The 25,022-nt window shown below is 43.3% G+C and overlaps 2 protein-coding genes across 3 annotated transcripts; one reads left to right on the forward strand and one right to left on the reverse strand.

Annotated features, from left to right (window-relative positions):
* Window positions 1–1,445: 1,445 nt before the first annotated feature.
* Window positions 1,446–18,258, reverse strand: Cdca8 (cell division cycle associated 8). 2 transcript variants are annotated; one of them, XM_015485247.2, is made up of 11 exons: window positions 17,663–18,258; window positions 17,328–17,542; window positions 17,070–17,198; window positions 14,919–14,959; window positions 9,934–10,006; window positions 7,991–8,076; window positions 6,280–6,344; window positions 5,335–5,430; window positions 4,071–4,197; window positions 3,231–3,317; window positions 1,446–2,248 (listed from the first exon to the last, which is right to left on the reverse strand). In XM_015485247.2, the coding sequence occupies exons 2-11, from the start codon at window positions 17,419–17,421 to the stop codon at window positions 2,204–2,206; spliced, it is 843 nt and encodes a 280-aa protein (XP_015340733.1). In that variant the 5' UTR covers window positions 17,422–17,542; window positions 17,663–18,258; the 3' UTR covers window positions 1,446–2,203. The 2 variants fall into 2 exon arrangements, with proteins under 2 accessions (XP_015340733.1, XP_048671690.1); XM_048815733.1 differs by having other exon boundaries at window positions 17,328–17,437; window positions 17,567–17,666.
* On the forward strand, window positions 17,839–25,022 carry CUNH1orf109 (chromosome unknown C1orf109 homolog). Its single transcript, XM_015485248.2, has 5 exons — window positions 17,839–17,883; window positions 18,278–18,558; window positions 21,070–21,249; window positions 23,245–23,363; window positions 23,522–25,022. Exons 2-5 carry the CDS (start codon window positions 18,284–18,286, stop codon window positions 23,557–23,559), a joined length of 612 nt encoding a protein of 203 aa, XP_015340734.1. The 5' UTR covers window positions 17,839–17,883; window positions 18,278–18,283; the 3' UTR covers window positions 23,560–25,022.

Genomic DNA, 25,022 nt, shown 5'->3' on the forward strand with positions numbered 1-25,022 from the left:
ATTTCAAGGCTAGCCTTAGTAAGACCCAGTCCCAAAGCATAAAGGATAGAGGAGGTAGCTCAGTGTGAAGAGCACCTGGGTTCAATCCCTAGTACCAGGGGAAAACCAGCCTTCCCAGCCAGCCCCTTCTATCAATTTTAGTTAGCTTTTTTGTCACTGTGATAAAAAAACCTGACAATAAGAATTTTAAAAGAAGGAAAAGTTTATTTGACATTCATGTTTCTGAGGTTTCAGTCCATAGACGGCCAACTCCATTCTTTGGGGGCCTGAGGTGAGGGAGAACATGATGGCCCGAGTGTGGCACAGGAAAGCAGCTCAGGACACTGCTACCAGGAGGGGGTGGGTGGGGTGGATGGAGGGACTCCAGGGGATGACAAGCTCCTCCCTCATCAGATAAAATATACCCAAAGGCATGCCCCAATGACCCACCTCCTCCAGCCACAACCTATCTGACCACACCACCACCCAGTTAACCCCTACTAGGAGATCTCTGCACGATAAAACAGCCATCTCATTACCCACTCATTTAACCTCCTTATCCTTTTTTTTTTTTTTTTGGTAGTTGTAGATGGACAGAATACTTTTGTTTATTTTTATGTGGTGCTGAAGATCGAACTCAGTGCCTCAAACATGCTAGGCAAGTGCTCTGCCACTGAGCCACAGCCACAGCCCCTCCCCTCTAAACCTTCTCATGTCTAAACCTCATGTCAAGCACATCACATGAATTGCCCTATCCCAGTCGCAGGCCTTGACTAGGCACCTGTTGCATATCAAGCATTTCCTGCAGTGGGCTCACCTAGTCAGAGGTGTGAATGGAGTGAACCAGATGAGCCTGGCTCTGGGTGCAGCGTGTTGGTCCCAGGTGTTTCCTTCATGTCAGGCCCTTCTAAGCGCTGTGCCAAAGGAGGGCAAGGGAGAAGCCTCAGGTGTGGTTTTAGAGGCTAGGTCACCTCCTTGCATGAGTAAGCTTTCTTCTACGTGCTGACCAAAGGGCCTCTTCTCCATGAATCCCTGTGCTCAGTGGCCAGCTAAGTTCCATGATGATCATTTCAGTGTAAAGAACTTGAGGAAGGCAGACCTGCCAAAGTCCCAAGGACTTTGGGAAGCGAGAGGCATGATCACAGAGTCACCCACCCTTCAACATCCCAGCCCACAAGCCTTCACTCCACAGGTTTACTACAGACATTCTTGATCTCGTCTTCCCAGATGTAAATGTCTAACTCTTGAAATGAAGGCATTAGGGGGAACCTGCTTGGGGGCTGAGGTTACTGCTGCCCTGGATCTGGGTGTGAGCACTGCTTTAGATACCAGAAATTTTGTCTGTAATAAAGGTTTCTGTGCCTTCTGAATAAAGCAGTTGTCCAGAGATCCCCACTCTTAATAGCTTAGCTCCAAAATGGTCCCTTCAGTTCATGTAGCACAACTGGGAATATTGATTAAAAAACAAAACAAAATCAAAATTTATTGAAAGCAGTATCTCGCAGTAGCTCTGATTTGAACAAATCAGCTTGGACATACCATTACTAGGAAAACAATATGTACAAAAAGTCTCATGAAAAGGAGAATAAAGCAACTTGCAACAACCAGCCTGTACAGGACTGAGTTAATAACACAAAAGATGACTAAAGAGCCAGACGCAAGAGAGGGAGCTGCGTGCCTGCAAGCCAGGAGTAATAATCCTAGTTCCCAAAATTCCTGGACCATAGTATGTGGCCCTTTGGGGTCCAGAGGCTCTGCTCAGAGCACAAGGCTGTAACTGCTGACTCCACACAACTAGTCTGTGCCCTCAGCATGAGCTAAACGCATAACAATATCACCAGACAAGGCACCCTGGCCCTCCCAGTGATCCCATTGAGAGAAGTGCTCTCTGCGGAGTCCACAGACAGCATAGGGATGGTTACTCTGCAGCCAGTCACTTAAACTCCTAGACTACTCTAAGCCCTGTAATTCGCTTCTCCAAATCCCCACTAACTAGAGAGGTAGAAATACAAGACATGGAAGCTGCCTCCAAACCAGTTTTTGGTCTTTGATAAGCACAAAACTCTGTTCCACACGTCAGCTTGACAAGGACTATTAGGCACAGCAGGTAAAAGATTCCAAGGCCCCACCCAGTACCCTGCATCAACAGAGGAGGAGATGGTGGGTAACAGGAGGGAGATGTACACATTCTGCTGCCATGGTCACTGCTACAGCCTGAACAGTCTCACTTGTGGGATCGTATGCTGCTGCAGATTTGGGCGAGATGACTCTAAAAAGAGGAGATAGGCCATTTAAAGAAGATAGCACTTCGTAAGCCAGTCTACCCATGCACACGTCTGTGTGAGTCTCAGCCCTTCCATTCTTGACTTGTACCTCACCCTGATTAACTTTTCTGAAACTTTCTTATCAAAACAAAGGGTTAAAATAACACTTGAATGAGACAGTGAAGGTATCAAGTGAGCATCTGGGACCATAATGCTAAAGGAGGAGGATGGTCACGTGGTTTGGGTGGCTGGGTGTGTGTGGGCCTGTGGCAGCCAGGTCTACTCTAAGTGCTCCCACCCATCACCCACTACCACAGATGACACACCAGGGAGGAGCCTCAGACCAAAGCAGGGTCAGTTAAAATCTCCTTCTTGAGAACCTAAATGAAAACAGGAACCTGAACAGCTGTGGCCCTGGAGCAACAATTAGAATCAGAGGTGTTAGTACCTAAAGCCACACATGAATCATTGTTAAAGAACAGCAGAACCAAGAGCCTTAGGAGAGGGTCACGTGCCAACAGGGAGGATGAAGATGTGCCAGAGAAAGGAGGCTGGGAACCCAGAGCCAAACAGACACTAGATTGGTGTGCCCATGAAGGGCCACATACTGCCACTGCTGATTTCTGATGGTCCCCAGCACTTTAAATGTTTCTTTGATTCTGTGAGATCCCTTATAACAAGCCTCTTCCCTCCTTGAAGGAAGTTTCAGTTCATGGTGGTCAGTGGACACCCTGGCACTTAATTGCCTGATCCTTGTAATTATTGTGGGACTTCAGTGGCAGGCAATCTGGGATTGACCAAACTCAACATTAATCTTGGACCAGAACTGCTGCTATGTAAGCAGGATAACAGTCACAATCCCTTGGGAGAAGGCAACATAATTCTAAATATCAAGTATTCACTCAGACCCAGAGGACAACCCTAAAGAAAGCTAAACCAGGAAAGCTGCCACTGCCTTCCTGGCCAGGAGATGAACATGGAACCCACCGAGAGCTTCTTAATGTCCCCTAAAGCCTCTGGATGCAGCTGTGTGATATCAATCCTCTGCAAGTCACTGGCCAATAACCGCATACTCTGTGTGGAGAGGAGAATGGGTTACATTGACATGTCTTTTAAGGCAGAACTTCCACCCACAGCCCAGTGTGCCTCAGGGGTTCCACTGGATATCCTGCATGTGATGGTGGGGATGGCTGGGAGGGAGAAGTGGCAAGGTAGGCAGGAGGTGGCTCAGGCCTAAAGAGAAGATGACATCAACAGCACTATCACTGGGCCACCAGCTGGATCACTGGGGTCAAAGGCATGCACGCTAGCTTAGCAACCCACACAGACCATCTGAGAAGCCACCCTGCCACTGGGGCTGAGGTCAGCAACTCGCTCTTTATAGTCTAGAGAAACCAGGGCAGCCTGCTTCTGAATCCCGCAGGGTTGCACAGAGTTGAAGGTACAGCTCTCACTGCCCTGTCTAGACTAAGAGCACCCTGTAGTCATAATCCCTTTATCCCTATTGTTGTAGCCTAAGTGTTATAACTGCAAACCCATCTGACTACTGAACTGCTTCTCAAGATCAGGCATCATGTCCTTTGCACCTTTGGCCTGCTTTAATCCAGTGGACAAATGATAGCTGGAACCCTGAGCCGGGCAGGGATCCTCCCAGTCTGGGCCTCTAACATGGGAAACAAAATTGGGTTCTGAGCCCTGCAGAAGCATAGAGATCAGGACCTAGGCCACCAAAGGGCTCTGAAGGACAGAGGTGGTTGATGGCCCAGGGAAGGGAAAGGCTTCACTGAGCAGCACACTGTGGTCTGGCTTCCCAGAGAAATACTTTACCGCTCCGCCGCCCACTGGCACAGTCAGGGAGATCTCTTTGCCATCAGCAAGAGGGCTGCCATTGGCAGAGATGCTGTAAATCTGCTCTCTGGCTGTTGGCGTGCGCAGGCCTGGGGCCTTGAAGACCCTACAAAGTGGGAAAATCTCTGTGAAGACGGTTTGGCAGACTAAAAGACATCAAGCACTGTGAGCCCTTCCAACCCCATCTGGTTTTAAGCTGTAGCTTTCAAACCACACATTTCTAGAAGGCAAGTTCTAAATTTAGGGAAAACATTTTTTAAGTAGTAATGACTAAACACAGCTGGAGAAAGGAGGCTGTAATTATCAAACATATATCTAGAAAGAGTCAATGCATACGCATGTAAAGTTTAGGACCAATCCTCTATATGGGTGCCAGTCCTCCACCCACCACGGGACCAGAAATAAACTGGCTAGGTGTTTCCCAGAGTGGCTAAGTCCCTCCATTAAGAGGAACTCTCCAGGGTCAAGGGAGGATGATTCAGAGATTATATCATCACACCAATCCCCACACCAACCTCCTTAAGATAGCTAAAATGCTGCTGTTTCCCCCTAATTAGCTTTTGCTACCTACCCATGTGAAAAAACAATCAAGTGGGAATTAAAAGTGAAAGTAAGTCTTCCTCACTTTTCCCACCTCAGAGTCAATAGCTCCTTACTCCACTCCCCAGAGGTAACTCCTCTGAATTCTAAGTAAACTTTCCAGAAGTATTCTGTGTGCATAAAGCAAATGGGATCCTAAAGTATGCACTGTTGGTAAGCTGCTTGGAGATCTCTGTGATTAGGAAGCTCTTCTTGTGGGGCATGTACACAGCCATTCTTTTCTAAGGGCTACACAGCATTCTTACTTGAGCGACTAACTCTTATGAAAGGTCTCAACTTCTGCTATAAACATTCTCACTTATGTTGCCCTTCAAAAAAGAAGGTGTTAATTTTACTTCTACCACAGGTATAAGAAAGTACCTAGCCAGCTTAAAAAATCTTTTGGCCAGAATCAGAAAAAATCCAGAGTCACATAGATGTCTCCTAGTCACCACTCTCATCAGATAAAGAATGTTCTTCTCTCTCATCAGATAAAGAACATTTCTGGCCCTGAACTGGGTGAACCTGCATGCAGGGGAGGGGCAAACACTAGGGAGCCCAGGTGGCTTCTCAGGCCAGGATTCAGGGCATTTCCTAACAGTCCTACTTTGAGTGCTGTCACTGCTGGGCTCCCCCCTGAATCCAAGTGCTGCTCAGCACTCACCTGGAGTCAAACCTGGGCGTCAGGCATGGAGTTGGTTTCACCATAGACAGCTCTAATCTGCTTACAGCTGGGGTCACATTGCTGTTGTGGCTTGATCTACAGGGAAGAAACAGCCATAAATGTGTCAACTCTCGGGTGCAATGACAGCTGCAGCTGTAGAGGCAGATGACACGTGGAGAGCACTGATCATGCTCTGGATGTCCTGTGCCCATTAAGTCATGTGGCCCCACCAGCTAATGTAGGAAGCAAGCAGTATTTATCATCCTCATTTACAGATGCAGAAACTCAGGCATAGAGGTTTAAAGAGCTTGTCCAAGATCACACAGCCAATTAGGGAGGAGCAACTCTGAAACCCAGCAGAAATCTTGCAGAGTCTGACTTCTCAATCAAGCTGGAGAAGATGACACAAAGCTCACAGCTACCCCCAAAACTAGAATTCTTGTTCTCTTGAAAGACAGATCGTTAATGTCCTGCTACCTCTGCCCAGAGAGAAAGGGGGACTCATAGTCCAATGCCTACTTTCCTAAGCTGTTTCCTCTTATCTCCAAATAGTGGAGATTCCATAGTCATCTCATAGAATCTTTATTTGGCAAGACCAGAAGGAACATTTCAAGCAACTAATTGTGGGCAGGTGATGGCCACTCTGTGACTGATTCTGGATACCTCTGCACACAGACTGTCAGGCAACTAAACATAAAATACAGTTCTTACTAAACTCTTTTGAGCTCACTCTGCCTGTTAAAAATAAAACAGTGGGGGAGAATAGAGAAGGTAGGCAGAAGAACTGGCTGAGACTAGAGGCCCTCCAGCATGGCTCCTCAAGGATCCTGTGACTTCACACTCCTAGAACACTAATCACCAAAACCCTTTTTGCCTTCTTCTGCCTGTTGTACAGAGTTCTTTCAGAAAGCCCAAGTCACGTGTCTAACTTTGGAAACCCATTACCTTTTGCTTTTGCCTTTTCCTTGTACGGACTGGGTTCTCTTCTTAGATGGAGGACACCTTTTGACCTATAGTCACAATCAATAAAACTGAGGTTACACAAAGCCCAGCCCAGGGGAAAGTTAAGGAGGGTTAAAAAAGGAGAGGAAAGGGGATCAGTTCTTGGAAGGAAAGTTAATATTGAACATAGGAAGGGTTCAAATTGGGGCTGGGGTGGTGGCTCAGCGGTAGAGCACTTGCCTAGCATGTGTGAGGCACCGGGTTCGATTCTTAGCACCACATATAAATACATAAAAATAAAGTTCTATTAACAACTAAAAAAAGTTAAAAAATTAAAAAAAGAAAAGAAAGTTCAACTCACAGAATTTAGTGACTAAAGCATTCAGAATATAATTAATCAACAGAGGACTTACACTGGCTGGGCCTTCAAATAGAAAATTTGGGCCAAGATTGAAGCCTGACTTGCTCCAGTACTTTCCATAAAGTGCTACAGTGGTGGTCGCTCTGGGCATCCCACGTGCCCAATCCAAGGAACCCCCTACAGTCCTTACCTTCTGAGTCCTGGGAATACCTGACAAGAGTCACTCATTTCCTGGCAACTCTCCCCTCCTTTCTTCCAAGTCCAACCCAGCCTTCCCGCATCTCTTTCTGTCCCTTGGCGGTCTGCATCAGGAGCCCTTCCTCCCAACTTCCCTCTCATGCCCACCTGCAGTCTCCCTCCTCATGCTTTCCCTGACAGTCTTTTCCACTCTCCCCGTGGGACTAGCATGTAAAGACCGGGGGGCAGTGCATCTCTACTTCCTCCTCCCCCAGAGCTCCAGGTGAAATTCCTATTTGAATTCCCATGTCCCAGAAAAGTACTCAACACACAACATGTCAAGCAACCAGCACGTCTCCTCTCACCCTAACCCACCTCTCTGCCTCCAGGGTCCCGTGTTCACTGGATGGCAATTGCCTAAGCTAGAAAGTATTTGGTCATCTCTGATTCCTTCTTCCACCAATCATGCTAGTTCTCCTTTATAAAACTTATCTTAAAACCATGACTGTTTTTAGTCACTGCCTTAGTTCAACCTAACAGCTTTCCTTATTTTCTCCTCTTCCATTTATCCTGAATACTACTGTAAAATATGGATCTGATGTCACTTACCATCACCTGTCTGACAGAATAGAAAATTCCAAGCTTGGCACACAAGGCCATCCGTTATTTGGTCCCTGCTCTCCTCCTGTCCTATACCAGCCATACCAAATTGCCTAGGAGCTCCTTAGCTAGACCCTTTCCTAGCTCTTCCAGAAATTTTCTCCCCTTTCTTCTCACTGACCTTGAAGAGACTGGCTATGTCCTCCTTGGGTAGGGAAGGCTTACTAGCTTCCTCTTCTGAGGTCTATACACTTCAAATGCATGTCAATGATCTCTTTTGTTATTTACCACTTACGTGGGATGCTCTCAATCAAATGTGAGCTCTAGGAGGGCAACACTGCATCCCGTGTGTGTGTGTGTGTGTGTGTGTGTGTGTGTGTGTTTAGTTGTAGATGGTCACAATGTCTTTATTTTTATTTATTTATTTTTATGTGGTGCTGAGGATGAAACCCAGGGCCTCATGTGTACAAGGCAAGCACTCTACCACTGAGCTACAGCCTCAGCCCACATCCCATGTATTTTTATATTTGCTTATCTCTTGCCAGCCCTCAGCCCTTATCCTGAATTCCTACTTACTCTTGAAGTTTGAAGATTCTTATGTTTATTTTCCTCCTCCTCTTCTTCTTCCATTATCATTTCATCCACTTGTAATACCTTTCGTGCTAAAAGAGACAGCATTAACAGTGTGTTATTTCTGATAGGAAGAAATTTCATGCATTCACATTTCTCATAAGGAATGACACTTAACATAACCTAAGGCTACAATCATGAAATAGACTCAACATAAAGAATACCACTTTTTTCTTTTTGGCAGTGTTGAAGATTGAACCCACGGCCTCATGGCCTCTAGGCAAACGCTCCACCACTGAGGTATAATCCCATCCTAGAAGATCACTTGAAAAAAGTGGGGGGCATTTAAACAAAGGAACTTAATCAGAGTAGATAAGAAACCCCATACAGTGATTCTACAGGGATAGCCCAGCCCTCCTACCAAGACAGACTTGAGCTTCAAATGTGGTACTACCACTTACCAGGTCAAATGGCTTTAATCAAGGTGTTCAGTTCCCTCACATTTATCAGAGAGCTGTTACTATAGCGATATTATGAGGTTTGGAATGTATGCTCCATAAGAACACATTTGTTATTTTCATTCTTGCCTCCAAGTCTTAGAATTATGTCTCTAAGTGTTTAGTAAGTATTTGAGGAATTAATGAATGTAAAGTCTATTGGACCATACCAGACACTGTTATAACAAGTGTTATTTATTGTATTATTGTTATTTATAAAAATAAAATTTTTATTATAATTGTCATCAAAAGAGGAAAAGGAGCATTAGGGATATTTAAGAAGAATGATTCCAAAGGATAAATGCCAATTTTTAATATTTAAGGGGTTGTCATATTGAAAATAGTTTTATGGGGCTCCAAAGAGCAGAACTAGTATTGATACATAGATACCATAAGAAAACTTTGGCAAGCACTCTACCAATTGAGCTACATCCCCAGCCTGAGATATATTTTAATAGCTTACAATGTACTTGAAGTTCAGTAGTCAAAAGGGTAAAAAAAAAAAAAAAAAAAATCAATTATAATGATTGGTTGACATTGGTCCTGGTATATTCAGTTGTACAAAGTGAAATCAGAAGACCTCTGCCTCCCATCCACCACCATCACTATGTAAGCAAAACTGATAATATGTAATCTAAAAACACTGAAGTTCAATTCTATCATAACTTGAGAGGCAGGACTGGAAAATGGCACAAAGAAAGTAAAAACCTCATCATTCAGCAAGACAATTCTGATGGAAGGCCAGTCATAACTACGAGAAGACAGTGTTTCTGGCCCTGGTTAGAGGAGCAGGTACCTAGAGTGTAGCTCCACATCCAGGCTATGGGGCAGATCTGCCCTCACAAGAGCTGGATGCATTCAGCTACCATAGCTTCATGATAGTGACATTCAACCCAGGTTTCAATTCATCCTGACCATATTCCAAGCTCAAAAGTTCCAACCTGGCTTCCCATATAGCTTTCCTATGAGACAGTGTTTCTCTGGTGTAGGACATGGATGTGAGATGATTTTACATGGCCAGATCACTGAATTGGGGAATGTGAAATTACACTGAGAAAGTTTCCTTCTACGATTCTCTTTTGACCCTGCAGATCACATCAGAGAGTCTCAGTTGGCATTGCCTGTCTTGGAACATCTCCCTGAATCCTGCCAGCCTCTCTGTGTTACTCAGGGGAAAGCAAGCAGGCAACAATGTTTGGTTTCTGCACAGCTGTTTTTCCCCCCATCTCCTTTCACTTTTGCTCACACAACAGCCTTGTGAGTTTGGTTAGTATTATACATACATACATTTAATTAACTAAATGTAGTAGCTAAAATAAAATTTTTGGATTTACAGGATTGGGAACTAGACATTAGAGGGAAGAGAGCCACCAAAAGGCCCTGCCTGAGAGGCTCACCAAGCTCCTCGGACCTCAGCTCTCTGTCCAACAAGGGGTTTTCAAAAGTACTCACCTTTGGAAGATTTCAGGGGAGTCTGGATAGCTTCTGCAGTTAGTTTGTTTATTTCTGTGATATCCACATCAGCCTGTGACAAACACAGACAGAAAGTACCAGGCTTAGTCCATCAAATATGAGAAATACTTGCACACGTGAGGCCCTGGTACATGAAAAGTGACTGCTAAATATTAGTTACAATACAATACAGCAAACCTCCATAAACCTACACATACCACAAGACCTAAAATATTGCCAATAACTTGTTTCTAAGTATGTATTCCTTCCCTGTTCCATTTTTGTCTCTCTCCCTCCCAATGACAGGCTTTTAATCCTGTCATTCTTCAGAGGTAACCACTGTTTGCATAAGACAGTAAATGTATAACTGAATGTGTGTGATTCTATCACCATGGGTTTGTCCATTTTCCCATCAATAGTGCTACTTTGAACTGCCTCACCTACATGTGTGATGCACTTGACGTCCAAGTTTTCTCTTGGCCACATACTTAGGAAGGATAGAGTACTACAGGGTTATATGTTACATAAATGTCAGCCTTACTATTATGCCAAATTTCTTCCCAAAGTTTACATCTCATTTGTAAACACAAGTCCCTAATGAATCACATCCTTTACAACACTTGATACTATCAGACTTTTTTGGGGGGAAGTCTACAGGGTCTCAACAGGGTTTTCTTTTTCTTTTCGTGAGATTGGGTCTTACCATGTTACTCAGGCTGGTCTTAGACTCTTAGGCTCAAGTGATTCTCCCATCTGAGCCTCTCAAGTAGCTGGGACTGCCATCACACCCAGCTCTCAGTAAGGTTTTCTGATGCTCCTTCAAAAAGGCTTCCTTGCTTTCTAATTAGGTTTATGGTGGTGACTACCCATATGTATGATTACAGGCAAGAACAGATATGATTTGGGGTCTTCTCCTCATGGGGCACATATAAATACTAAAATGGTTATTACAGACTAGGAATCACACAGATATCACATCTGGATTTGTAGAGACTACATGGAGTACTCAGAGAAGAATTCTGAGGCTGTCAGGGCTTAGAAGACAGTACTGGGATAGATTAGTGGGGTCTATCATGCTTGATGGAACAGAAATGGCATTCCTGAAAACTTTCTACAGTCTCTAGCAATAACTAGCATGATGTGACTCCCATCATTCTTTGACAAGAATAGTTCACCATGCCTAAATTTTATGCAAACATTGTGGTCTATACCAAACACCTGCTTCTTTCTTCTTTCTTTTTCTTCCCAAGAAGCCAGCACCCAATTAAAATCCTGGGCATTGAGTCTCTAAAGAGTTTTTCTGGAGATAACAGGGATTCTCTCATATTACACAGAAGTTCTTATTTCAGCTCTATATGTCTGATTAATTCAAAAAGAAGATGCATTAATTAATGATTCTATTTCATCTCAGAATGTTTTGAGGGGCTGGGGATGTGGCTCAAGCGGTAGCGCGCTCGCCTGGCATGCGTGCGGCCTGGGTTCGATCCTCAGCACCACATACAAACAAAGATGTTGTGTCCGCCGAGAACTAAAAAATAAATATTAAAAAATTCTAAAAAAAAAAAAAAAGAATGTTTTGAAATATTAGATCCAGATCTGTGACAGGGGGGCATCAATAAAATGGATCACAGACACATAAGAAAAAGAAGGCTTGGGTCAAGAATGTTCTACTAGCTCAATTTTATTTCAGTTATTCCCATCCTTCTCTTACAATAGTCATCTCCCAAATCTTAAATTTTTTCCTAATTGAACAACTAGTTCCTGCCTATCTTTAGCTTCTTGAGCTGGTAGGGATCTGTTATTCAAAGAAAATATGTACCCTTTGAAGTCATACCCCTTCAAACCTCAGATTCCAAATGATTCTCATTGAAGAATGCAGAATTTTGTGTTCACTTTAAAAATGTGTTAAAAGCTACAATAAAATCTCTCTCAACAGGAAGACACACAAGTGGATATGCACATATTTTGTTTGTTTGTTTTTGGTGGTACTGGGGATTAAAACTAGGGCCTTAAACATGCTAGGCAATTACTCCATCCCTGAGCTACATCCCCAGACTTTTCAAATTTTTATTTTGAGCAGGATGTAGTGCCACAAGCCTATAATCCTAGCAATTTGGTAAGCTGAGACAGGAGGATGGCAAGATCAAGGCCAGCCTCTGCAATTTAGTGGGAACCTGTTTCAAAATAAAAAGGGTTGGGGACATAGCTTAATGTTAGAGTGCCTCTGGGTTTTGATCCCCAGTACCAAAAGATAAAATCAAATAGAGTTGTAGTTTATCTCCTAGCTATTCAGGTCATGGTTTAAAGGCACTTGAGCTTGAGGCTTTCCACTTCTCCTAAAGAGTTCAGGAAAAGGACCACTAGGGGCCTGTCAAAAATGGAACTGTCTGCCTCTGAGGATTAAGAATGACAAAACTCCACTTCTCCCCACTATATTCTTTTTTTTTTTTTTTAATGTTTATTTTTTAGTTTCCGGCTGACACAACATCTTTGTATGTGGTGCTGAGGATCGAACCCGGGCTGCACGCATGCCAGGCGAGCGCGCTACCGCTTGAGCCACATCCCCAGCCCCCACTATATTCTTAAGAACATTTCCATGGCCAAATGTGTGTGGATTTTTCCCGACACCATACTATATCCTATATTCAGAAATCCTATAGTGGACATCATTGATTCGATTCTGATCATCTATCTGAGAATAGCATCAGATCCTACAAGACTATTCCCTACTTCCCATGCTAAGTGCCAGCCCCAGGTTGTTTTACCTGTGTTTCTGACCAACTGATTACAAAGAGGAGTCACGGGCTGGGGTTGTGGCTCAGCAGTAGAGCACTCGCCTAGCACAGGTGAGGCCCTGGGTTTGATCCCCAACACCACATAAAAATAAATAAATAAAAAAAGGAGTCCCTTGCCCGCCCCCCCCCATCCCCACCCTTGGGTTTGACTAATTTGCTAGAGCTGCTCTCTGAACTTGGAACCGCTTTATTTATGGCCTTCTGATGACCATTACCTGAGAGACTTTACTTGTATAATAAGATAACTTCTGTTCTCATTGGGATCCCCTCCTCTACCTCCCATAGCTTGCAGTAGCCTCTTTTGCTCCAGGAGCCTCAAGCTTTTCTATCTGACTCTTTCTTTGAATTTTATCCTTTGTGTATGGCTCCTATGTTTATGTATGTTGATCAATTGTATACCTTTGTTACATTGCTAATCTATTACCAGTTTATTTTATATACCAACATTATGGAACCTTCAGAAGAAAAATAATATTTAAAACCTCCTTAGGGCTGGGTTGTAGCTCAGTGGTAGAGTGCTTGCCCAGCATGTGAGGCCCTGAGTTTGATCCTTAGCACCACATGAAAATAAATAAATAAAATAAAGGTATTGTGTCCATGTACAACTAAAAAATATATATACTTAAACAACAACAACAACAACAACAACAAAAAAAACCCAGAAAAATCCCTATAAGGTGCCTAAGGCAAGAGGAAGTGGCACATAACTTCCATGTTCCTTCTGGTTTGCTACCCTCCAGGAATCTCCATGTATTCAACTATTAGAAGCCCATGAACCTGTCCTTTTAAGGGTATTTATGAAGGCTTCACTACATAGGCATGATTGATTGATTTATCATTGGCCTTTGGTGATCAACTTAACCTTCTTCCCTCCCTGGAAGAGAGGTTTTGAGTTCCAACTCTCAGAGCACAGGGTTTGTTTCCCTGGAAACAGCACCTCATCCAGTGGTTACCCAGGGACTTTCCAAAAAAAAAAAAAAAAATCACCTCATTAACATCAAGGTTGAAAGGGGTTTGTTATAAATAGCAAAAGACTGTCTTTCACCTTTATCACTCTGGAATTACTCAGGTCAAAAGGCCAAAAAGATGTTCTTACTGTTGTAGTTGCTTAAGAAATTATAAGGGGTATAAAAGCTGTGAGTTAGAAACCTTGGACAAAACCCCTAAAATATATAGTAGTCCCTTGGTATCCTCAGGGGATTGGATCCAGAACCCCCCTGAGGATACCAAAATTCATAAAGGTTCAAGTCTTTCATATACAATGATGTGGTATTTGCATACAACCTATGCATGTCCTATTATATGTTTTAAATTCCATCAAGATAAAAATAACTATTATACTGTGTTTTTTTTTTTTTTTTAGAGAGAGAGAGAGAATTTTAATATTTATTTTTTAGTTATCGGCAGACACAACATCTTTGTTTGTATGTGGTGCTGAGGATCGAACCCGGGCCGCACGCATGCCAGGTGAGCGCGCCTCCGCTTGAGCCATATCCCCAGCCCCTATTATACTGTATTGTTTAGGGGACAATGACAAAGTCTGTACATGTTTAGTATGGATTTTTAAAAAAATATTTTTGATCCATGGTTGGCTGAACCTTCAAATAAGGAACTCACAGAAGGGCGTGAAGAAGACTGTATCATAACATCAGAGTCCTTTTGGGGATTCAGATCTATTCGGGCTATTCAGATCTATTCAATGTTTGACACACCATAACTTTTTAGTTGGCAGAGATAATGCTCCCTTATGGAACCTCTCTTACAGTGTAAAACCCATTAGTTGGATATCTTTTTTTGGGTATGGGGGATTGAACCCAGGGTGTTTAACCACTGAGTCACATCCCCATCCCTATTCTTTTCTTTTAAATACTTTTTCAGTTGTAGTTGGTATGATATCTTTATTTATTTTTATTTGGTGCTAACAATCAAACCCAGCACCTCACGTGTACAAGGCAAGTGCTTTACCACTGCGCTACAGCCCCAGCCCTGCAATCCCTTTGTTAATATTTTATTTAGAGATAGGGTCTTGTTAAGTTGCTAGGGCTGGCTTAGAACTCACAATCCTCCTGCCTCAGCCTCCCAAGCCCCTGGGATTATAGGTGTGTGCCACCATACCAGCCCATTGGTTGAAATTTGTGAGTGGATTATACTTAAAAACTAACCAGCTCAAAAGTAAAATAAGTCACTTACTGTTGCTGCCTCTTCCAGGGCCTGTTTGTTTCCTCCAAGGGCTTTAAAAAGAATATCACATTTAGTTACTATCAGATTTCAATGATAAATCATCTTCCAGCATTGAAAGACCCTCACAATCTAGTCCAATCTTTCTCTAAGCTGGATTCCTTCTTTTTTGACTTATTCCACCTCATCAAAATTTTTGTTATTTCTCAAATGTGCCACCATCTCTTATGACTTAGAGTCCTAGTATTAAGCATTTCCTCTGCTCCCAACAAATTTCTAATTTATCCTTTAAAACTCAGCTCAAATGTCACCCCAAAATTCTGCTTATGTTTCTATCATACTAGATTGCTGTGAACTGTAAAACTTACATAGTAAATTGCTGAGTTGTTTCCCTTTATCATACCCAACAGCTACTCAAAACAAAAACTGTTTAAGTGTCCACTCCTGTCTTGGACTGAATTCCATAAATAAGACCACTGTTTCTGGCAAAAATTTGGCATAGGAAATATGCATTGAATAGAAACGTCTTTGTTAGATTTAGATGTGGAATAAACTTAGGTTACATCCTACTCTTAGAGACTGTCTTGGTATCCTGTATAACAGTTAAGATCTTACTGGTTATGGTAGTGCACACCTGTAATCCCAGCAGCTCAGGAGGCTGAGGCAGGAGGATGGTGAGTTCAAAGCCAACCTCAGCAACTTAGTGAGACCCTGTCTCTAAATAGAATATAAAAAAGGGGCTGGGGTTGTGACTCAGTGATTAAGCACCCCTGGGTTCAATCCCCAGTTCCAAAAAAAATAACAAAATTAACAACTCAAGTTTTGGAAACAGAATGCTGGGGTTCAAATTGATTCTGCCACTAACTAGCTTGAAACCTTAAGCAAAGTAACCTTTCTTCATGCCTTAATCTTTTAATTTCTAAAACAGGCATGATATTAATAATTACTTAGCTTGTTATGAAGTTAAAATTAGTTCAATTATGTAATCCATTTTGGTACAATGTCTATCTGGAGTACAAAACACTAAATACACTAGCCACTACTCTAGTCTCTTTTGTAGTACTTATAATTCTAATGACATACTTGTAATTTTGTTTTAATTAATTAATTTATTTTTTTTGCAGTGCTGGAATTGAATCTAGGCCTTCATCCATGCTAGGCAAGTTCTCACCACTGAGCTATATCCCCAGGCCCTGAATTTTTAAAAAGACCTTTGTCCACTAGCTCATATGCTCTCAAGGGCAGGAACAATGTCAGTTTTATTCTCCAATGCATCTTCAGCATCCATCATTGTGACTGAGGTGTGCTCAACTTTTGTATAAATGAGTGAATTCATGAAATAATAAATAAAAAGGCAAACTGAAAGACTTGCTAAATCCTATGTGAGCAGGACAAGCATTTCTATCCAGGAAAAAGGCTACATACTATAATTATTAATAAAAAGAAAAACAGAAAAAGGATAACCCAGCAGAGGAAGGTCTCTGCTTTTCCCTGGACATTTAGTGAGGGAGTGGGAAAATCGGCTGAGATTTTTCTCTCGTCAGGAAAATTCTCCCGTCCTTGCAGTTCACAAACAATTTGCCCATTTTTAATCAAGACAGGAGTGAACACTTAAAAATCAATTTGCAATTTTCATGAGCTGCAGAAAGAGCTACTTCCACCTGAGTGCTGATAACAAACCAACTCATTAATTCATTCATTTTTAAATTGTTGGATAATGTACATACACACACACACACACACACACACGTGCATGCACACCCGGAGGAATATCTCCTAGAGTGTGAAAATTATGTGAAATTCATGTTAGTTTGTCCATAAAGTTTTATTGGAATACAGCCCATTTGTGCCCATTCATTATAGTTGTTTCGAAACTACAAAAGCAGAGCTGAGTACCTGGATCAAGAACACTCTGGCTCAAGAAACCTTAAATATTTGCCTCCTAGTCCTTTAGGTTTGAATTGGTATGCCTGTTCGGGTTGTGGGGGTGTGACCACGGTAAGTGCTATTGAGAATGAAGCAGGCAGGTGAGACAGAATGCGACCAAGCAGCAGGGTTGCAGTTTTCCATAAGTAGCCATGTTGGACCTCATGAAGAAGGGAACATTTTAGAGAACCTTTTCTGAAGGGTGTCACGATGCCGCAGCCATAATTTGTCTCTTACCGAAGTAGTCAAGCCAGTTCATCTCGCGCACAGCCTTGGGGAGCCGTAGGATCTCGATGTTGTACAGGTTATCCACCTCCTTGAGAAGGTTCTGCCTGTCTGACTCAATTTGCTTGATTCGTACTTGCACTGCGAGAGGCAGAAGCCGAAAGGACACGCGTCACCAAGCGGGAGAGTCCGTGCCGCGGGCGCCCCAACTCGCCGGCGCCCTGCGACCGCCTCAGGTAGCAGCAGCGACGGCGGGAATCCACCCCTTACCTTCACGGTCGAAGTCCTTAAGAAAGGAGGTGAGCTTTTGGCTCCGTAACGAGTTGGTCTTGTTCGTCCGACTACCACGCTTCCTGGGAGCCATGGCGCTTCGGTGAAGACTGCGGGGAGAGGGGGACCGAGCCTCAAGGGGTCAGCGGCAGAGACAGGGGAAGGAAAGTAAGGGGTGGAGACGACGGCTGGGAATCGTCCTTCGGGGTCTAGGCCTAAAGAGATCGCGAGACACGTACCTACGGGTCAGGAAGCTAGGGCCGAGAAGTATAGCCCGCTGCTCCAGCTGAGAGGGAGAGGCTCTCTAGCTAACCGCCACCCAATTCAAACTCAACTGCCTGCGGCTGACGAATGAGAAGTGGCCCTTTTAAGGATGGTCTCAGAACACCCAACCACAAGAAAGCTCCTCCATCAGACAGCCAATCCACAGGCAGGACTTCATTGCCCAGAAGTCATTGCGGCTTTACGGCATCTTTTCACGACTCCGTAGTCATGGGGGGGGGGCGGCGGTCACTTCTGAGCGTGCGCAGAAAGTGCGAGTCCCGGCGCTTTCCGGGTGGGTTCTCACGCTTCAATATCTGGCGGGGTTAGGGAACGCGAAAGGCAGTTTCGAAGAGAAGAGACAAGATTCCGGCTCCAGGAGCACAAGTCTCGAGGGGAGACAGGTCTTGGGCTCCGGGAATCCTCAGTCTGAAGCAGGAGACTGCCCTATTCCGAGGAGTAACTAGGACACCCGCCTGAGCGGGGGAAGCAAGGGTCCTTCACGGAGCAGCTTCCGAAGGCGAGAGGACGCCTCGGGCAGGAGCTCCTGTGCGGAGGGACTCGGAGGCCGAGAGCCGGGCCGACCGCGGGGCAGGAAGTGGCTCCCACCCGGGACCCAGCACCTCGTCTCCTGACTTGGCGCCCTGACCCCCCCCCCTTTTTTTTTCTTTTGTTTGTTTTCCCAACAGAAGAAGATGGCTCAAGACCGGCCTTTACTTGCTGTGCAGGAGGCCCTGAAGAAGTGCTTCCCGGTGGTGGAGGAGCAGCAGGGCCTGTGGGAGAGCACCCTGCGGGACTGCTCGCCGCTCCTGGCCTCCCTCAGCAACCTGGCAGAGCAGTTGCAGGCCGCGCAAAGCGTGCGGTTCCAAGATGTGCCGGCGCTCCGGGCCTTCCCGGACTTACAGGAGCGGCTGAGGCGCAAGCAGCTGGCGGCTGGGGACGTGGTCCTGGACAAGCTAGGGGAGAGGCTGTAAGGATTTCCTCGGTGCCGTTTAGAAGGATCTTTAAACTGGGCGCTTTCAAGTAGCTTGGGTGGATCAGAAGAGTGTTTTTACTCGGGAGCATGGCATTTGAAGGTGTTTCGGCCCTTCCTTCTGTTGCGAAGGGACCACTGTCAAAAAGCCACTTTCTGGCATTTCCCTTGTCAGAAGCCAGGCATGTAGAAGATACAAAAGCACAAAGGAAAAGGAGTGGAGAAGGCTTATTAGCCCTTCTCTATAGTTGTCTTTGGTAAAGGCAACAAGGAACTGGGCTTTAAGCTTAGCAGGTGCCAGAACTGAAGGTTTTACCTACATTACCCATAAAGTCCTTTAATACCTCTGCGACTTAACCTCACTTCATTCCAGTTTTTGCAAGTGAGGAAATGGACTCAAGCAGGTTGCCCTTGGGCACACATCTAGTAAATAGTTGACTGGATTCCAACCCCCATCTTTTGAAACACCAAAGTCAGAGCTTTTTGTTTGTTTGTTTGTTTGTTTTTTAAGTCCATCTTAAGATAAATATATATTTAAAATATTTATTTTTTTATTGTGGGTTGTTCAAAACATTACAAATTTCTTGAAATTTTTTAATTGTAGTTGGACACAATACCTTTATCTTATTTTATTTGTATATGGTGCTGAGTATCGAACCCATGGCCTCGTACCTGCTAGGTGAGCTCTTGACTGCTGAGCCACAACCCCAGCGCCTATGTTATTTATTTATTTTTTGTGGTGCTTTGGATTGAACCCAGTGCCTCACACATGCTAGGCAAGCACTCTGCCCCTGAACTATGGCCTCAGCCCTTTAAGTCCATTTTTTTATACCTTTATTTATTTATTTATTTTTTATGTGGTGCTGAGGATTGAAACCAGTGCCTCACACATGCTAGGCAAGCACTCTACCACTGAGCGACAACCCAGCCCCAGAGCTCTTAACTATTATTTGTTTTGCTGTGCATTGGTGTCTCTGTGCCCAGGAGTAGCATGTCTAAAAGCTCTGGTTTTTGCCTTTTAACTGTTTTGTCTCTCAGTAACCAAAAGGTTATTGATTGAGAAGAGATAGGAGACAGGGCATATGAGAGCCTGCCTTCCTAGAGGCACTTGTTTTCCTTTAGATCAGTGGCTTTTAGAGTTTGACCATGACCTATAGGGTGAAATAAGTTTTGTATCATGGTCCACATAAACACATGCATACATATAAACTGAAATATTCCACAAAACAATGCTATGAGTATTACACTCTGATATTTTGTCTTCTGTTCTACAAGTCACAGACTACAAGTAAGCAGATCTCACAGTATGAAAAACAGCTTTTGAGAGAATAAATATTGTTTTGAGAACTTTTAACTTCAATTGATTACATATTTGTGTGTGGGTGTTGGGTTGTTATTCTGTTTTTTCATTGTGAGTCATGGTCAAACATTTTTTTTCATTTTTAAATTTTTATTATATATGACAGCAGAATGCATTACAATTCATAGTACACATATAGAGCACAATTTTTCATATTTCTGGTTGTTCATAAAGGGTCAAATATTTTTGAAAGACACAGTACTAGGCTGGGAAATGCCTTCTACTTTTGGAAGTTGTAGCCTTTGTCTTGATGGCTGGATCCTTTGGGGTCACCGATGAAATAATATTTACCATAACCTAGACACTGCTCTAAGCACTTTATATGCATTATTGTGTTTAGTTTTTAAAATAATTTTATTCACTCATTGATTTGTTGAATAAGTGTTTGCTCTGTGTGCTAGTCTAGTTCTTTCGTGAGCAAAACAAGCTGTTTTTATGCATGGGGGAGAATAAATAACTTTCCACAGTAGTCTGTGCATCCTGAGCCCACACTTGACTGTTCAAGAATTTTCTAGAAAGGGTTAGGGAGCATGTAGATGGGAATGGTTTGTTGCTTCAGTACCCTCTTTATTCCCTTTTCTTGTACATGGCTTGAGTCTGTGAGTAAGCATTTGCTCTCCTTAGGTTATTTATTTTGTGGAGGGGGGCAGTGCTGGGGATCAAACCTAGGGCCTTACACATGCTAAGTAAGCATTCTGCCTCTGAGCTCAACCCTCAGTCTATCCTTAACCCCAGAAATGTCCCTTAGTCTTTACTTTCTTTGGTAACCGGGCTTATCCCACAGCTTTGAGAGCAATATAACTTCTTCAGCTCCCCATTATAAAGTTATTTCTTAATTCTCGATCTACCTGTACCTCCAAAGCAATATCACCAATCTCCTTAGCTCATGTTCTCATTTGGGGGTAGTTTTTCTGTGAGGGGATATTTGGCAATGTCTAGAGACATTATTATCATGGTGGAGATGGTGAGAGTGTGGTTTATTTCTGTCCTCTGGTGGGTAGAGGCCAGGTGTACTGTTAAACATCCTGCATGTGTGAGGTGGCCCTCCACAAAACAGAATCACCCAATTCAAAATGTCAGAGTGCCAGGATTGAGAAGGCTTGCTGCGTACATTTCTCATATTGCCTAATGCAGAGACTCTTCCACAGAGCCACCCTCCTCAAGGTGCGTGACACGGTCAGCAGCCATGTGGAGCAAGTGTTTCGGATCTATGAGCAACATGCAGACGTGATCGGCCTTGTTGCTGTTCTGCAGCCCTCGGCTGAGAGCCCTTCTGTGGCTGACATGTTGGAATGGTTGCAAGATATTGAGAGACATTATCGAAGTTCATATCCTTTGCATACATTCCAGATAAGTGTTCAGAGATATTCCAAAGTCTCTTTAATTTTCTAATCACAAGTTTGGATTCACTCTCTTTGGTTCTTGAACATGGATTCCTCTTTGATTATTCTTTATTATGATTTCTCAACTAATTTGTAACTAGCTACTATCTGCCAGTCACTTCTGTAGGTACTAGGAGACAGACATTAAAAAAGGAAAATATAAGGAGCATTTCAGATGATGATGAGTGCTGTGGAGCATAAAGCAGGGAATGTGAAGTATGATGGTGGGTTGTGGTTTTAAATAGAGTGGTCAGAGCAGGCATCATGAGAAACGGACATTTGAGCAAAGATCAGAAGAGGGCAAGGGAGGAAGCTGTGTAGATATTTGGGGGAAGAGTATTCCAGGCAGAGGGAACATCAAATGCAAAAGCCTGAGGTGAGAGTGTGCCTGGTATGTTTAGGAAGTAGCCAGGAGGCCAGTGTGGCTTGAGCAGGGTATGAGGGGAGTCTGCTGGGAGGTGAGGTGATTGAGGAGGTGGCTGGACTTCTTAGGGCCGTGAATGTCTTTGAAAGAATTTTGGCGTTTACTTTAAGTGAAACAGAGAGCTATTAGGTTTTCAATAGAAAAGTAACAAGAAAAGATATATGTTTTTAATGTAACCATGCTGACTGTTCCGAGGAAAGAGTTGGGGTGGTGGTGGGCAAGGGTGGAAGGAGAAGACTAGTTAGTTGAAGTTCTGGCTGTTTTGTCTCCATTCTCACCTGATACCTACATCCACCCTCTGGCTTAAGTTTCTGCTTTCATTGTTGTTGCTAGTCTTGAGCCTCAGTTTTCTGTAGATGCCTCCAGCTGGATTGCTTAAGAAAATAAAAAGTCAAGCTCAAAGTTGAACTCTTCAATCTAGCCCTCAAATTCAACCCCCTTTCTTTTATTTGTAGGCTCAATGCTGTCCATTCACCTGCTAGATGGTGCTAACAGTTTTAGTAATGATGCCAACAGCAGCAGGAGCAGACTTTACTGAGTACTTAGCATGTGCTAAACTCTTTACACAGGCACTTATCAGGCACTTCAATTCTGTTTCCCTGGTGCTTCTTTTACAGTCAGGTGGCACATAACAAATTTTGGTCAGCAGTGGTATCACATACCACAGAGGTCCCATAGGATTGTATCACGTGGTGACGTCAGAACTGTCTTAGTTCGTGTAAGTGCACTCCAGGATGTTTGCACAGGATGACATTACTTACAATGCCTTTCTCAGAACATATCCCCATCAGTAAGTGATGTGTGACTCTTTTTCTCTCTATTCCCTCTGCCACTTCCACAGTTTCTCTTTTGGATTCTTAATCACATGTAGCCTTTGGCAGCCTTCTCTGTCTCTGACTTTTGCCCCTCTAAGCTGTCTCTCACTTCCTTGTATCTTTAGGAAGTCTAGTTCTCATCAGGTTGCTCATACAATATGTGTCAGTAGCTTCTGCTGCTAGTAGGATAAAGTTCAGAATGCCTACCTTGTTCCTCGGTGTCTGTGTGTTCTGGCTCAACCCACCTTTCCTGCTATGTGCCCTTCACCTGCCAGGCATGCTGGAAAGTTCGCAGTTCCCTGAAGGCACTCCACACTTCTTCACTCCGTACCTTTGCTTATGTGTTTCCTACCAGCTAAAATGTTCCTGTGGTCCTCTAAAGTGGATGTATTTCCCCTTCAAACTTCTGCTGCGTTTGTCTTTTATGTCACTTTGCTTGTTTTTAGTTTCTGCTTTTGTCCTTACAAAAGATAGTCTAGGTTTCAGGGACAGTGTTTGATTCTTGTTTTCTGGTGTCTCAAGCCATATTATTAGAGTTGATTAGAAAATATTGTGGCACAGTCTAATCCCACTCCTCCCCCCCAGAGAAATGTAACAATGGCTCTACATTGACTTTATAGTTCCCAAAGCTTTCATGAGGTACCTTTCCCCCACTTCAGCATTATTCCTTTTCTTTTTGAGCAGTCCTTAACTTCCAGGAAAGTATCTGAAGAGAAAGTATCTCTTTTCCTCCATCCAATGGGGAGACTTGGCAGGTATCCAAGCATTGCCCAAGGCCTGGGACCAAATTTCAGCAGATGAACACCAAGATCTTGTACAAGGTACTATTTTTTTAATTCCTTCTTATTTCCTCTCCTCCTTCCCTGTGCCTCTTTGGAGACATTAGAGAGATGCCCTTGTTGTGCTCTATATCTTTATAAATCTGGTGTTTATGTTCTCTGGAGAGGTGATATGCCAGTTTTCCCTCTTCCTATTCCAGATATCCTACTGAATGTTTCCTTCTTCCTGGAAGAGTAAGGAAACTTCACGTTTATGTGGAGACCAGAAGCACCACAGTTGAAGACTGACATTGCTGCACTGTGATATTTCTAAAGAAACATCAGCATAACAACCTGACATGTTTGAAATATCAATGCCTAAAACCCAAGGACTGGGTCCTGAGAGGATTGATGGTAAATGTCTCTGGGGCTTCTCCATGCCAGACCGTGCCAAGGGTTCCTGGGCCATTGCTTGCCCTTCCTGAGGTTCAGGGCAATGGAGGAGATAGAAAGAAAGCAGGAAAGGCAGTACTGATAAACCTGTCTGTATCATAAGGACCAAGCAGCAGGGAGGGAAAGGACAGGAGATAAAGGGCAGAAGTCACCTGTGGCATTATCTGAAGCACCAAGTCTGACTGATATCGGATCCTGGCTTTGTGTCTGTACTTGACACCTTGAAGAACGAAAAAGAGGTTTTGATGATTTAAAGGAGTAAGGATATGGCTGGGGGGGTATGGTTCAGTAGTAGAGCTTGTGTTTGGCATGTTTGAACCCCTGGCTTCAATCCCCAGCACCAAAAAAATAAAAAATAAACTAAGAAGAAAAGAGAGAAGGATGACAGGCTGCAGTAGTTTCTTATCAAGTGATTTCCATTTCCAAAGCCTGCCACCAGGGGGAGGTGGTGCAGTATGAATTGTCTGGTTGCTTTTGTCTCAGAGAGCAGATCTCCTGTTGCTGTTACCATCTGAGAGAAAATAACTGGGGAAAGTGAGACTTCCAAAAAGACAGGGTGTTTTTGGCCAAAGGTGGCATCACACTTGCCACATTTTTTTGAGTTGGAGTAGCTGCATGGGTGGGAGAGAGCCAGGATAGGCAGGTGACTGGAGTGTGGGACTAAGGGCCCTGGCCTTCATGTGTGCAATGATTGTGTGCCTGTGGAAGTCTCATGACTGACATAAAGGGACTTAGTAAGGAGTAGAGATATTTTTCAAAATGAAAATGGCTGTTTATTTTTTTATTACCATGCTTTTTAAAAAGATTGTAAGAAAACTAGGAAAAAATTTAAAAGGTATAAATAAACTAACTCCACCAAAGGCATTTTGGTATATGTTCCTTTAGGGGCAACTTACAATTTTTTTTTTTAAGCATGATACCATCAATATATACTGTTGTCTTTTAAAACATTATAGCATGGCATTTTTTCATATATGTAAATATACCTCAGCACAATTATACACCATTGTATGTATCATATACCATTTTGTGAATGTTATATCATAAATTTTACATTTCATCTTACATTTTACATAGTTTTCTAAATCTTGTGTGTTTTTCTACCTATAAAGGTAATACATTCTGATTGTAGAAAAATTGAAGTATTGCATAGAAATGTACTTTGTCCACTTACCAAATAACTAGTATTAATAAAATGGTATTTTATTCCTCCAGTAATTAAAAAAATCTGTCATATACATAATTATTATAAATAAAACTTAGAAAACA

Source organism: Marmota marmota, unplaced genomic scaffold (genome assembly GCF_001458135.2).
Source record: "Marmota marmota marmota unplaced genomic scaffold, marMar, whole genome shotgun sequence".
NCBI lineage: Eukaryota > Metazoa > Chordata > Mammalia > Rodentia > Sciuridae > Marmota > Marmota marmota.